General features: G+C 35.6%; 1 protein-coding gene across 2 annotated transcripts in view; it reads right to left on the bottom strand.

Annotated features, from left to right (window-relative positions):
• Positions 1 to 14510, bottom strand: part of LOC150108773 (fibroblast growth factor receptor 1-like) — a 560046-nt gene that overhangs the window by 136698 nt on the left and 408838 nt on the right. For both annotated transcript variants that reach the window (XM_090410064.1, XM_090410055.1), the window contains exon 13: positions 4260 to 4450. In XM_090410064.1, coding sequence (XP_090266190.1) covers positions 4260 to 4450 — 191 coding nt within the window. The remainder of the gene's footprint in view (positions 1 to 4259; positions 4451 to 14510) is intronic.

The following is a 14510-nucleotide window of genomic DNA, read 5'->3' as shown; positions in this document are numbered from 1 at the left end:
ATGGGAATATAATAAAGATTTGTATTTAAGTTTTGTAGATCTGGAAAAAGCATATGACTAGGTGCCAAGAGAAAAGCTATTCAAAACGCTACAGTTGTATGGTGTCAATGGAACATTATATCAAGCAATTCTTAATCTTTGAATTGTAAGTCAGAAGTTAGAATAGAAGAAGTAGAGGAAGATGGTTTAATATTAAATCTGGTGTCAGACAAGGATGTACATTATTTCCTCTGTTATTCATTATTTATATGGATCACATTATGAAGGAAAGTGGTATTAAACCTGATATCAAAATTGGATATTTTTAATCTCAGCTCTTTATGCAGACGATGTTATATTCCTAAATAAATCCAGTACAAGTCTGCAAGATTTCCTGACTAAATTGAATAACTGTTGTAATAAATTTAGTATGCAAATCAGCAATAACAAGACAAAGGCAATGAAAATAGGCAGAAACATTGAAGATATCAACTGCATTGTGAATGGGGAACCTATAGAACAAGTTAAACATTTCAGCAACTTAGTCACAATTTTTGGTGAAGATGTTAAATTAAATTTATATGAAACAAGAGAGAAATTAGTCAAAACACTAAATTAGCTATATACAAGGGAGTGTTCAAACCAATTTTAACTTATGGGTCTGAGAGCTAGGTTAGAAATAAAACACTTGACCAAAGACTAGAGACCACATATATGAGAGTCCTGAGAAAGATTAGGGGTGTGAACAGATGGCATCAATGGCAATATCATATTAAAAATGAGGAAATTAGGAAAGAAGTTGACATTGTTCACGTCCAGGAATTTGTTAGCAGTGCTAATCTCTGGTTACCATTTTCTCTGCTAGATTGGCAGGAAAAAGAGAGGAAGACTAAGGTATATATGGATTGATGCAGTAAAAGTGCCTTAGAAGACAGAAATATAACATCTGATAATGTAAGTTTTTCGTGTTGTAATATCATATCCTACACACTTCTAGAGGGTGTGCATCAGGAATTTTATGATGGTGAATTATACAGTGTAGCCACTGGAAAACTTTTATATAGTTCGCCCACCGATTTGAGGTCCCTCGACACTTCTGTGCATCTCAGAAAAAGAAGAATCCATTCCAATAATAGGGTAATCAGTCCGTATAGTGGGATGAGTTGTTTATTATTACTGGTCGGAAAATTAACTTCTCTTTTATGATTATTGTAGTTAACTATGTTGCTTGTATAACAATTGGAAAATTTTACCTATAAAGCACGTGATTTCGCGTGTTGGCGACTAATTCGGACGTCCTTAATTTTTTTTCTCCTCTTCAGCATGAATCGACTATTCTTGGAAAGACGCGAAGCAGGGACCTGGAAACGGTGGGCGAACTATACCTCTATATTCAAGTATTTCTGATTGAATATCATCTACTCCAGCTGTCATGGCACATTTCATGTTTCTAATATAATTTTCTGTCTCTACTACTGATTATATACATATATTTCTCGTTGCATGCCTCTTGAACATTTGCTGTCACTTCTTGTTTCATTTAAGTTTCACAAATTAATTATTCCAGATATCCAGAATATCTTTAGTTTTCAACTTTATCATATGATTCCTTTTATTGTACTTTCTCCCCATTTTTTAAGCCTTTTTCAACCCAGACCATTCTGTTACTTTTCTAATATCAATTTTCTTTACTCTTACTAGTCTTTCCATGACTGTTGCTTAGTTACTTTTATACATAGCTTACTCTCATACATTTTTTGTGTGCTCTTATGGTATCTGCTGATTCCCTTGTTATTACACACTTTTGAGAGTCTAGGACTGCCTCTATCTTCTTGGTTCTACAAAGGTGTTCTGATTTTTCCATCCATGCAGACACCTTAATCATGTGCCTTGTTAGCTGAATTGACACTTTCTTTAGATTTTGCCACTGAGATTTCAATATTTAGTTCTTATTTTTGAAAACCGTCATTTTTGTTGGAATAATATTTGTAGTTGAATCTACAGTTCAGCTGTAAAAGATGCTCAACCTTAATCCTTTTTAAAACTTTCTTACATATGAAAGAAAAAGCTAAGCTATTTTTGGCAATTGAGCAGACTTTTTTTTTTTTTTTCAACGACTAGACAAACAGTTGAATTTAATAAGGTTTGAAAAGAAGGATATTAATTAATATACCTGTGACTTGAAGCTAAGGATGGTGAAAACTTATCTAAAGACATGATTGGAGCTGAGACAGCATGCAGTTTAAACTGGTGGTACAAGATAGGGACAGATGAAGATAGACAAGAATTTTAAAACCAATAACAAAAAAGTTAAAACTAAAAAAGATGAATTTGTAAATTGGATGTCAAAAAGAACTAAGAATAAAAACTGAGAATTAAAAACCTATTATACACACAAGCCAGCAACAAACATGATTGGTGCTGGCCATTTTATTATGCTAAAATATCCTCAGATGTGCAAAGTAGAAAGCTAAATGTGAGCCAGCCACGTTTTTTTTTTTTTTTTGGTAAAAAGTGTTAGGAGGATCTTACTGGTTACGAGTATAGGGAAGCAATTTATTTCGTCATTTTCCTGATATCAATTTTTATTACTCTACTAATTGCCACAAAGAGATTAGTTAATAGGGTCTTTCTGTATTTATGGCACATTGGGTGGTTCTTATTGCTAGTGATTCAGAACATAATTTGGATTCATTTTCCTGGAAATCAATGATGATTATCTTTTCGATTTTAGGGGTATGTTTAGAATGCATAGCATGCATGGATATTCCAGTAGCAGGATTTTGATTTTTTTTGGTATGTCTTTGTTTGCGTTTTTTCTTTGTGATGAAAAATATTCCCATACCTGACTATCTTCTTTCCATCATTATTAGCTTTGCTTTTTTTTTCCCAATTTATAATTTATTAATAATAATAAATTATTTTTACCTGACACCTTTGGGAGTCCAAAGACTCATTGAGGGAGGGCATCTACTCTACATCTGTCTCCACTACTCAATCCACCAATGAACAGCAACTACACCAACACCATCCACTGCCAACCACCACCACCGCCACTAGTATTTTCACAAACAATCACAAACATCCATGCCCACGGCAGGATTCGAACCCTGCAGACTTTTGACTGGAGAGCAGATACACTAACCACTCGACCAACCAGAACATTTCCCCGAACATTTCTACATGCTGAATTCATTTTCAGTCCTGGGATTCAGATCTCCATCAGGGACCAACTTTTTCATTTCATCTATGTAAGCTAACTTTGGAATTTTAATGCATATTAAAAAATAAACATTGTTACTGTCAGATTCATTTACCTATTAGTTATCAGATACTTTTCATGGATTATTAATGTTGCACATTGTAATTTTAGTCTTAGCATTCAAGTTATCACATTTTGTTTACCTCCTTTAACTTTATATATGCTTTTTTTTCCTATTTATTATAAGAGTTTAATGTTGTTTGGATCAGCAGTTCTATTGGACTTCCACTGAACTTCACGTAGATTTGATCTCAATGGTAGAACTATGACTGCAAAGTTGTTATCTAGCTTCCACTTATAACAAAGTAGTGGTTCGGTTTGACTGAGTCCTATCATTCATAAACTCAGACCTGTTGGAGTGTGGTTAAGAATCCTAAAAGACAAAATGATGTGAAAGAAGTGACTACGTTTAGTATATACTACTTAGTTGTTCTCCATTTGTACCAAAGAAAATCCTTTGTGACATTTACCCTATTTAAGTTTCAAAACTATAAAATTGTTAGTTTCTTTAAAATGATGAAGGTTCTGCATTTACATTGCAAATGAACCCCAACAACAAAGCTTTATTTAAAGAATTTGGAATAGGTAAATTTGCTGTTGGTAATTTACCTATTCTCAACTGAACTATCTTCTGGGTAGGTGATTTTCAATAAGAAATCACAAAGAACATTAGATGGAAAGGTCTATATGGTTATCTTCCCACTAATGCAGTGTTATTCTCTCTTTTGTTATGGTATACATAAATGTGTGTTCAGCAACTGACCAATACCAAGGCATGGATTTCAATATTACCTACTGATAAATGCAGTTTGCTAGAACATTTCGGAACCTTCCATTGTTTGCAATGTTGAGATAAAACTGTCATTTTAGGGTTTGTCAGACCGTTTCAGCAGATCGTACTATATACAACCCATGTAATATATTGTGAGTTAATTTTTAATCCAAACATGAAATGCTAGCTACAGTAAAAATATTTCCATCCCCCCACGAGTTGGATGTAGAATACTTTAATACTAACTCTCCTTGAGGTGAGATATTCCATTCCTCTTGCAACTTGATAACAAAATGACACTAGATTTTTCTGGGTTAAGGTTTTTGGTTTTAAATCAGCACCAATTGCCTGTTCATAACCAGAACTGGGACGGTGTGCACGTAAAAAATCCCTCAAATTTCCATTAGGTGCATATTCAACAATCACGTAGAGAGGACCTAAGGAGGAGAAAAATAAAATGAATACTTAGAAAATTGTATAAAATATTATTATTATTATTCATGACCTCCATGGAGTCATAAGACTCATCTGGGATGTCTATCTTAAATAACAAAATTTCACATACCATTCTTTAAACTCATTCACTGTTTGTGAATGAGTTTAAAGGGAGGTCTATCTTAAATAACAAAATTTCACATACCATTCTTTAAACTCATTCACTGTTTGTAACTCTCTCATTATTCTCTCAGGCAATACATCCCACAGTCTAACCATCTTCGATGCAAAAAAGCCACTCGTCATCCTCTTATCCCTTCCATTTATAACTTCCAGGGATGGCCCCCTTGTTCTTGCTCTACCATACAAAAGAACTCCCCAGTGTCAAACTTGTAAATATCTCAAGCTTATCACCTTTCTTTTTTCTATCAACCAAACTTTTATGTCTGCATGTCCTCATTCTATCTTCATAATTAACAGTGTACAGTCCTGATATCCTTTTTTTTAACCACTTTTGCACTTCTCCAAGGTTAACTTATCCTCTTCAAAGGTAACAAAATCTGAGAACTGTAATCCAGATGTGGTCTGATCAGTGCCTTCTTCTAACAACTCTTCTAGTCCTGCTGGTCATTGAAGCAATCCTCTGGTTATCTACGGTCACTACCTTTGCGACATGTCTCCTAAACTTCAAGTTTCTATCAATCACCATTCCAAGGTCTTGTTCTCTACTTGACTTCTAGTTCCTTCTCCAGAGTATGCAGCTTCCCATTGATATATCCCAAACTTCAAGATTAAATTTAGCTGAACTAAATTGATACCTCCATTCATTTATCGATCTGTCTAGCTTATTCAAATCCTCCTGAAGGTCTACTACATCAGTACTATTACTAATCCTTCCACAATTCACATCATCTGCAAAACAACTGAATATCTCCAACTGATCAACAATGTCATAAAGGTTAAACAATATGGATCTCAATACTGAGCAATGAGGGACCCCCCACTTGTAGCCTTCTGTTTCCTCAATGCAGCTCCCTCGTAAACAACTCTGATATCTATCAGACAGCCAATCCCCAATCCATTAAAAACGTAAGCTGTAGCTTAAATATCAGCTTATCATTTGACACCTTGTCAAATGCCTTTGTAAAATCCCCCCCATGCACCCCCAAAGCAGTATATGCCTTCCACCTCATCAACTGCTCTTTTTATAAACTTTATATAAAAAAGCAATTAGATTACTAAACAGTAATCCCTTAAATTCATGCTGACCCTCACAGATAACATTACCCTCATCTGCCTAATGCTGTATACAAATTTTCACTAACTTCTTCAAAATCTAAGTATAGAAGAAATACAAACTGGCATATAGCTTGGCATTTCCCTTCTACCACCACCTTTATGCAAAAGCACTATCCTACCCTCCTCGGGCAGGTGTTTTATAGCCCGATTCCCATTGAAAAACCAAGTCAATGGAGCTGTCAGTTCTTTAGCACATTCCTTCAAAATGTGTGGGGGGAATCCTATCCAATCCTATTGCTTTACTGACATCCAGGGTACTGAGTATTTGAAACACCCTCTCCTCTTACACTTATAAATGTTTAACCCTCTCCATCCTTCTGGTAATAAAACCTTCTTTTGTAGGATGAAATATTCCGATAAAGTGATCATTAAACAACTGTACTATGTCTTCTGCATCAGTCACTCTACTCCTATTTTTCTCTAACAATATCATTCTAACAAAATTATTCCTCCTATCACTGGCCACATAAAAGAATTCCTTTGGATTTTCCTTGGATCTGCAAGCTAAATTTCTTCCTATATTAAAGTTTTTCCTTCCGTCAATTTCTACCATCATATTCCTCATGTAATTATTCTCCTTAACTTCCTTTTCACCTGTAGTTCCTGTTTGATATTGTGTTCAGTTATAGACTATACCAAATCTTGTTCTCTTCTTCACTTGAGATATACAACTTGCCATGGCAGCTAATAAATATTTCTTCACAAGTTTCCATGCACTGGTGATATCTGAACAATCCAATTCTTCCATCCACGGAACTGCCACAGGCTGATTTCTAATATTATCATAATCACCTGTCTTATAATTTTGCATCATAAGTTTCTTTCCTTCTTGATGATTCTGCATGTCTACTCATCTCTCACGTCAAGACTACTTCGTCTTTCTCTTCAACTGAGGACAGAGACGTCATCTCAGTTACAATCCTTCTGATGCAACGACCAAACCCCAAACCCTCAAACCTTGTGTTCTTTCTATTACATGTTGCATAAGACATTTTTTCCTCAAAAATTATAGAAATCCCATTCCTGTAATTATTCCTACATGCTATTTCTTCTTCCCAATTTCTACTGCTGTAGTTAAAATCTCCCATAATAATCACTCATTCTGCAGTTGCTAAACTCAACTGTCTATACATCTCCTGCTCTTCACCCACTGTATATTTCGGCTAATAGCAACATATCCCAGAAAATCTCCTCTCCTACCCACTCTCCACATCACACCATATACTTTCAAGATTATTAGTGTTATTTCCCTCCAAATCCTCAGCTTTGAGAGGACACTATTCGTTACTTATCGTAAGCAATACTCAGCTACTGCATTTGACTATCATGCTGAAGTACACTATACTCTTCTGTTTCTACTCTTGTCAGTTTATCATATTCCATCAATCATATTTCACTGATCCCAATTATCTTGGAACTTCTGAGGCTATCAATGCCACTAAGCTGACCTGGTTGGTGGAGTGGATAGCATACTCACTCTCCAACCAATGGATATCATGAATTTAAGTCCCACTGTGGGAATGAGTGTTTGTAAAAGCCTGCTCTAGATGAGCTTGTAAAGCTCCTTGAGTTTACAAGGCTTGTCATTAAAAAAAAAAAAAAGTCTGTTATTCCTGATACTCCTGAAATTTGTATAAAGAAACATCAATGAATTGTCAGTATTTTGATATCTATTATTATTCTCTGCAAACTCCGTTTGACCCCGCATGATACCATGTCCCCCCCCCCCTCATCTCCCACATGTATCACTGTAAGAGACCACCCCCTACTTCCATTCAATCTCTAAACTAGTTTTCCTACACTAATACTTTTGCTTGCTCTGAGGACATTATCTAAAGATGTCTATGTCTTTCCTCATTCTCAAAATGTACTCCAAGCATCCACATAATCCAAGCCTGTTTTTTAACACATTGCACCATTTTATTGATGTTCTCCCCATCTTTGCACTGTCATATCTATATTACACTCTTACTTACATCCCTCTCAAGCTCTTATGCTGTACAACCTCGAGAATAAATTTGAAATCTCTCACTATCCAATTCACTTTGCCACTCAACTCAGGTTATTTGTACACACCATCACAATCTCATCGACTCTTTCACCTTGCTTAATTGCGATTGTCACATTCTCTATTGTTCCTCCAGGTAAACCCCCCCCCCCAGCATTCTGTTTTGCACTCCACAAATCATTGAATCTCCATACACTTCTCACTGCTACATTAATTTCTTGCTTGCCTGCATCTCCCCCTCTCTCTCTCTCCCTGTCATCTCTTCAATTCTTAGCTCGTGCCTCCACTCTGACTCTTTTGCAACCCCCCCCTCCACTTTTGTGCCTTCCTGTCATCTATCCATCCCTAGATCTTACATTATCTTGTCTTCCCCCAATCCTTTTCATCCCCCTAGTAATCCTACTCTCCATCATTCACATAACTTCCCCCCTTTGCATGAGTTAGCCTTTTCAATCTTCTAATCTCTTCTTTCAAGCCTTTGAAGTCATTTTTCAAACATTCAACTTCTCTCAGTATCTCTCTCTCTCCTCCTCTACAACCTGCTCTCACTTGACATTTACCTACCCAATCGTTACCATCCGCTAAGTCTACTACATTAATTTCCACATGCTACATATCTTCCCCCCCCCCTCGATCATGCTACTTGTTTCTCTCTCTCTCTCTCTCTCTCTGCTGGCAGTCACTCGTTTGACACACAGCTACTGCAGCATTTTAAATATTATATGTTAAATATTATAAGATTTATTACAAATAAACTTTTTTTGGGGATAGACATAACAAGGATAGAATATAATTCAATGAGATGGTAAAATATGTTTATATGTTTGAAAGCCACATCATAATATATATATATATATTTTTTTTTTATATTATTCAAGCATATAATATATGCTGTAAAGATTTAAAAATAGATTACAAAGTTCAATATTTGTGCTCTTTATGTTTTGATACAAAAATCTTTTGCTATACTGAAAGAGATGTAAACCTAAAATTCAATATCATTCATTCTAAGTAAGTTTATATAACACAAACTGTAGCCATGGTACAGTTTGTGTTATAATATAAAAATAAATAAATAAATAAAAAACAAAACAAAACAGCAAGTCCATAAAGAGAAATATAAAGAAATTAAATTATGTTAAAATTAAAAAAAAAATTATTCAAAATATAATATATATACATTTTCATGTTCATAAGCTACTATAAGATAATGCACTATTTACAGATTGGTCTAGCTGGAAAATATAACTTCGACCACAAGAAGTTAGGTGCTACCCATAAAGAAAAATGGATCAAATTTCCAGTGCTTGGTAAGTGTGACCTGCAGCATAACAATGAGCAGATGTCAATAAGCTATGAAGAACAATACAGAGATACTTTTCCCATTGCACTTGCAAGTTTAGCATCAAATCTCACTTTTGTTCAGTGGGAACAAGGTTGACTACGCTTAAAAAAAAGATGATGACAAAGCATGGCTATAAAAAAGGAAAGGAGAAAACAAAAAATAAAAATAAAAATACCAAAAATTATATAAAATTAATAAAAAATAGAAAAAGAAAGTCTTAGCCCATCCACAGTACTTAATGTACTATAACCTTTCATGGGTGGGAGCAACATAAAAACATTCATGGCCCACATTGTCAATGACAAACCTCACAGAATGCTCCAAATTCACTTAACAAATATATATGACATAGGTTCCAGCTTCACTTTCTCATTTCCATCTCCAGTCTGCAAAACCTCACTTTTCCTGACCAACAAAGACAGCATTTGTGCATATGTTTACCTAGATATATAATGAAGGGTGTATCCAACTCAGAATCTCCTATTTATGATATTGGGCTAAAATTAGCTCTGTCACATTCTGTCAAATGCATTAGCTGAACATCAACTGGCTTTCTATCTCCAACTGCACAGATTAAGCAGGTAGAGATGCTAAAACATTTGCCATCACTAAAGATCTTACACAAATCATTCATACATGCCCACAAAATAACAGATAATGCTAACCACTCTCCAAACACTTAAGGTCTCTTCCATATACATTATGAATGCTGTTTGCCCTTCTGTCATACAGGACAATCAGACTGGTTGCCAATTTAGTAGTGGTGGCTTCTTTTGGTTCTATGGAAAACCTGAACCCATTATTAAGAGCCTATGAAGAGATACAATTGATTGCTTGTTCAACTTGTCTATCAGTTACTCTCATATTGCAGGAGTAACAGTAAATTATGAAGTGATTAACATATACACCATAGCCTACAGTGGGAGGAAGCTGTTCAATGATTGAATTAACTTTGAAAACAAAGAGTGTCATGCTTCAGACAGAACCTTGAGGAACATCTTGATACAGTCCAGATAATGTGGTTCCCACTTGGACTTGAAAGACTCAGCTGGACAGAAAGTTTCTAATAAAAACTGTAAGGTGTCCAAAGATTAAAGAGGTCTTTTAATATGCCATACAGCTAGGCTATGTCATAAGCTTTTTCCATATCAAAGCACACTGAAACCAGATGTTCTCATTTCAGGAAAGCATCTCTTATGTTTCTAAATGGAACAAATGATCCGATGTCGAATTATGTCTACTAAAGCAACAAACTGTGTGCTAGAAAGACATTCATTGCTTTATAAGATACTGGAGAAAACGATAATGCTGGGTTCCTCTGGTCAAGAATCCAGAAAATGTTCCTCTGCAAGTATTCTGCTATAGAGTAAGAGAAGGAGATTTAAAGAAGATGAAGGAAGATGTTTTATCATCATGTAATATATGTGATCAGATCCTACCACTAGGACAAGAGCAGTGCTGCTCTTATTAATTCCTCCTTAATGAATAAGCTCATCATATGGCTCAAGCCAATTTGTAGAAGAGTAGTTTAGTTATTGTTTCTCTCGTTGTTCTTTCAATATTAAAAATTCCAAGGATATGAAGCTGTTACTGAGATTCTAGCAAAATTTACTCCCAAATTGTCAGCAATGGCTTGGGTTCAGCAAAAACCCAGCCACTGTGAACCAAGGTAGACAAATGGTGTGTTCTACATCTACCCTTCATTTTTCAAATTTTACTCCATGCAATTTTTGTACTTGTGGTATGATTAATAGATGAAGTAAATTGGATCCAAGATTGCTTTCAACTCAGATGTCTAAAATAACATGCTCACACATATTTGAATGGAATGAGATTTGATACAGAAGAGGATCAATGAAATATACCCCACGCTCTGTCCCGATTTCTTGTGAGTGCTTGGCACTCAGGGCTCCACACCATGGCTTTCAATACAGCAGAAACTGAGATGATGTTTTTGGGTGGGGCTGTTGCTGTCTAGAGAATGCAGACTGTTATATATTTTACTGTTTCAATGACAGGTATTTGACTGACTGCTTCAGCATTAAGTTTTGCAAGACAGGAAAAAGTATTCCATTCAGCCTGGTCCATTTTTCAAATGGGCATTTGTGTAGAACATGGTTTCTGTGAAGACAGTGCAAATAATTGTTTGCATGTATGTTTTCTTTGACATCCCACATGAGCATGATCTGATGCAGAATATCAGTAAGAAGGCATTAAAACTATTATTCAGAATGGAGAATAATATTAGTATTTGTTCAATGATACAATCTTGTGCATTTGTGTTGGCACTATCCCACAAAGTATTGTGGCCATTAAAGTTACGCATGAGAAGTATGAGCTTTTGCATGGCGAGGTTCTCAAGATCTATTTAACTCAGAACATCGATGCTGTAACAAAAAAATCCCACGGATATGCTAACCTGTTGTAAGGGAGTACGATTGCCTGCTAGGATAGTTATTCCATGAGTAAGACCATTTCTAGTTCTTTCCTTATGAATAACAGTGAATCTTCACTGGGATTTAAATATGTTTCTTGCAGACTGAAATGGAATGGCTGTGTTTCTGCAGCAGAATTTTGATATCATTGACATTTTGACAAAACCCAAGACAGTTCCACTGTAAAAATTTGTATTGTTTTGGCTTTATAGATTTGTCTAATTCTAATAAGCAGAGGGCTTACTTTTATCAGGTTGATAGTTATCAATTGATTTTGGGAAGTATGGACTATCAGTGTTCATCTCTTTCTCTGGAAAAATGTTCAGTACATCATCTGATGCATCAGGATTGTTTGGTAAATTTAGTTTACTTTCGGTGGGCACCAAAGTAAAGTTTTTTATGTGGAGTCTCTGATGGTTTATCTTTCAGTAATATTTTTGACATACTTTTTTTTATGACAAGTGAATTCATTCTCATAGAACGGGACCATTTTTGAAGCTGTTTCAGGAGTGAGACTGTAGGTTATGTGACTGAACGAAGTACTTGTGGTCATAGTTCAGGAGTCAAATACCAATTTTCAGGTACCAAACATGGTGGAATAAACGTAAGTGCTGCTGATATTTTCTTAACTTCCACCTTCTCAGCATAAAAGGACAGGTGTGATGGTAGACAACTTCCTTTTTGCATTCTTATATATTTTGTTCTGCTTCAATCTTTTGTATTTTTTTCATCCCTCCACCACTGGTATGCATGGGCGTATGCTGGATGATCTCCTGACAGCTGACACATTTGACTTTCTTGGCAGCAAAAGATTTATCATCTTTTTACTAAATTTTATTATATTTATACAGACAGTTTGGAAATGACTATTTCTGACATTTAAAACATATTAGTGGATTATGAATGTACAGTCTAACAGCGCAGTCGAGATATGTTGGGCATTTTGGTGTATCTAAAGTGAGGATTATATTACTGTTCAGAATGAGGTGACTAGTCCCATGTATCAGAATGCAACTCATACCTGTTACTCTTCAGATCTTTAAGCTCTGAACACGTCCTCACCAGGAACATCGAGGAGATCTCATTCTGATATCAGTACTCTAGAAGAAGAGCTAGGTGCATTAGAGAACTTGGTTCATAGTGGAATGCAGATTTGGGTTCATGGCCATAGAACCATGGGTTTGTGAGTCTTGTTTTAGCAATCTGCTGTCATTTTATGATAAAACAATGAATATGCTAGATAAAGGATATTTATATAGGGGGGGGGGGGGATTAGCTGTGTTCTCCTACCAGGACCTTGGCTGACTAGCCATCAGTCATGCTTGTAGCATGATGAGCACAGTTAAGCCTGGGATGGATTTCTGTGGTGAGCTGGCAACCTACAACACGGTCAAAAAGCCTGATGAAACTGCTATAGATGGCAGTGCAAATATTTCAGTGAAGTCCGGGCCATACCCAGGAAGTCTTAGTATCATGCCTCCATGTGGACCCCCTCCCCCAGGAAACATGGTGTTGTAATGAGCCATAGCAAAGTTGATACTGAGCAAAGAGCTGGCAGAAAGCTATAAAATGCATCTCCCAAGACGTTATGTGGCCAGCGTGGGGGATCAGGCCACCATCCCTCCGAAGCTTTCCCAAATAATAAGTAATACTGGAAATAGCCCAAAGAATTCATAAACATAACAGTAATCAATACAATCCTCTTTTCCTCCATATAGGAACATTTAATTGTCGAACACTTAAAGAAGAAGAAGAAGACCTTACCATCTTACAACAAGAATTAAAACACATTAACACGTTCGCTGCCAACTACGAGTATACTCGTAGTGGGTAAACCTGCTTCACAAGCCAGCTACGAGTATACTCGTAGGACGCTTACCGCCGGGAACGAGATTATTGTAGTGACCTTGAAGAAGTGAAAATGCTTGGCTTGTGGGGCTAGCTTCAAAACTGTGTATTCTCATAGACCGTATATGCTCTGTACAAGCCAACTACTAGTATACTCGTAGGACGTTTACCTCCGGTAACGAGATTATCGTACTGACCTTGAAGAAGTAAAACTGCTCGGCGTAGGGGAACAGACCATGCCAAAGTAGCGTGGCAGCGAACGTGTTAAATAGGACATCATAAGTTTAAGTAAAGTTTGCAGCAAGATTATTTAATAAAACTAAAAAATTGAGACTATTTATACTATTATGGGAAAACTAAAGGACAATACTGAGTTGGATTTCTAATTAAGAAAACAATTGCACACCTTATAGAAGAATTTAATTATACAGATGAAAGAATAATAGAAATTACACATAAAATAAACTCCAAACTTAAAATCAGGATCATCCAAATATATGCTCCCACCTCATCCGACATTGATGAAGAGATAGAAACATTTTATGACTCACTGCAGCACACTCTAGACAAAAAAAATAATAGCAATCGAAACTTACTATAGTAATGGAGATTTTAAAGCCAAAGTAAATATACTAACATATAAGTACAAATAGACACAATAGGAGACCATACATATATGGTACAAGCAGCAACTCAGAAATGGCTCTTACAAAATTCTCTATCAATAACAAGCATTACATTATGAATACATTTTTTAAGAAATGCCCTCAAAAGAAAATGGACATGGAGAAGCCCAAATGGAGAAATAAAAAAAATGAAATATATTCTGTGTAACAATAAAAGAAATAGTTCAAGATACGTCAGTACTAAATCATGTAAAAACAGGAAGTGACCACCGACTGGTGAAAGCCAAAATTAAAATAAACCCCAAATTGGAAAGAATAAAATGGCTAAACAACAAAAAAATCAAGAAGTTTTGACTTAAAACCTATTGAAAATAAGAAGGATTACGAAGAAAAACTCAATCAAAAACTAGCCTTAATAAATATATTTGAAGAAGACATAAATAAAATAAGCAGAAACCTAACGGAAGTAATAATCTCAGTGCCCAACGAATTCAAAAGCAA

Source organism: Typopeltis vanoorti, chromosome 2 (assembly GCF_054136105.1).
Source record: "Typopeltis vanoorti isolate ZY-2024b chromosome 2, IOZ_Tvanoo_1.0, whole genome shotgun sequence".
Taxonomy (NCBI): domain Eukaryota; kingdom Metazoa; phylum Arthropoda; class Arachnida; order Uropygi; family Thelyphonidae; genus Typopeltis; species Typopeltis vanoorti.
Note: the sequence above shows the minus strand (reverse complement) of the source record. Positions and strands in the feature narration are given on the sequence as shown.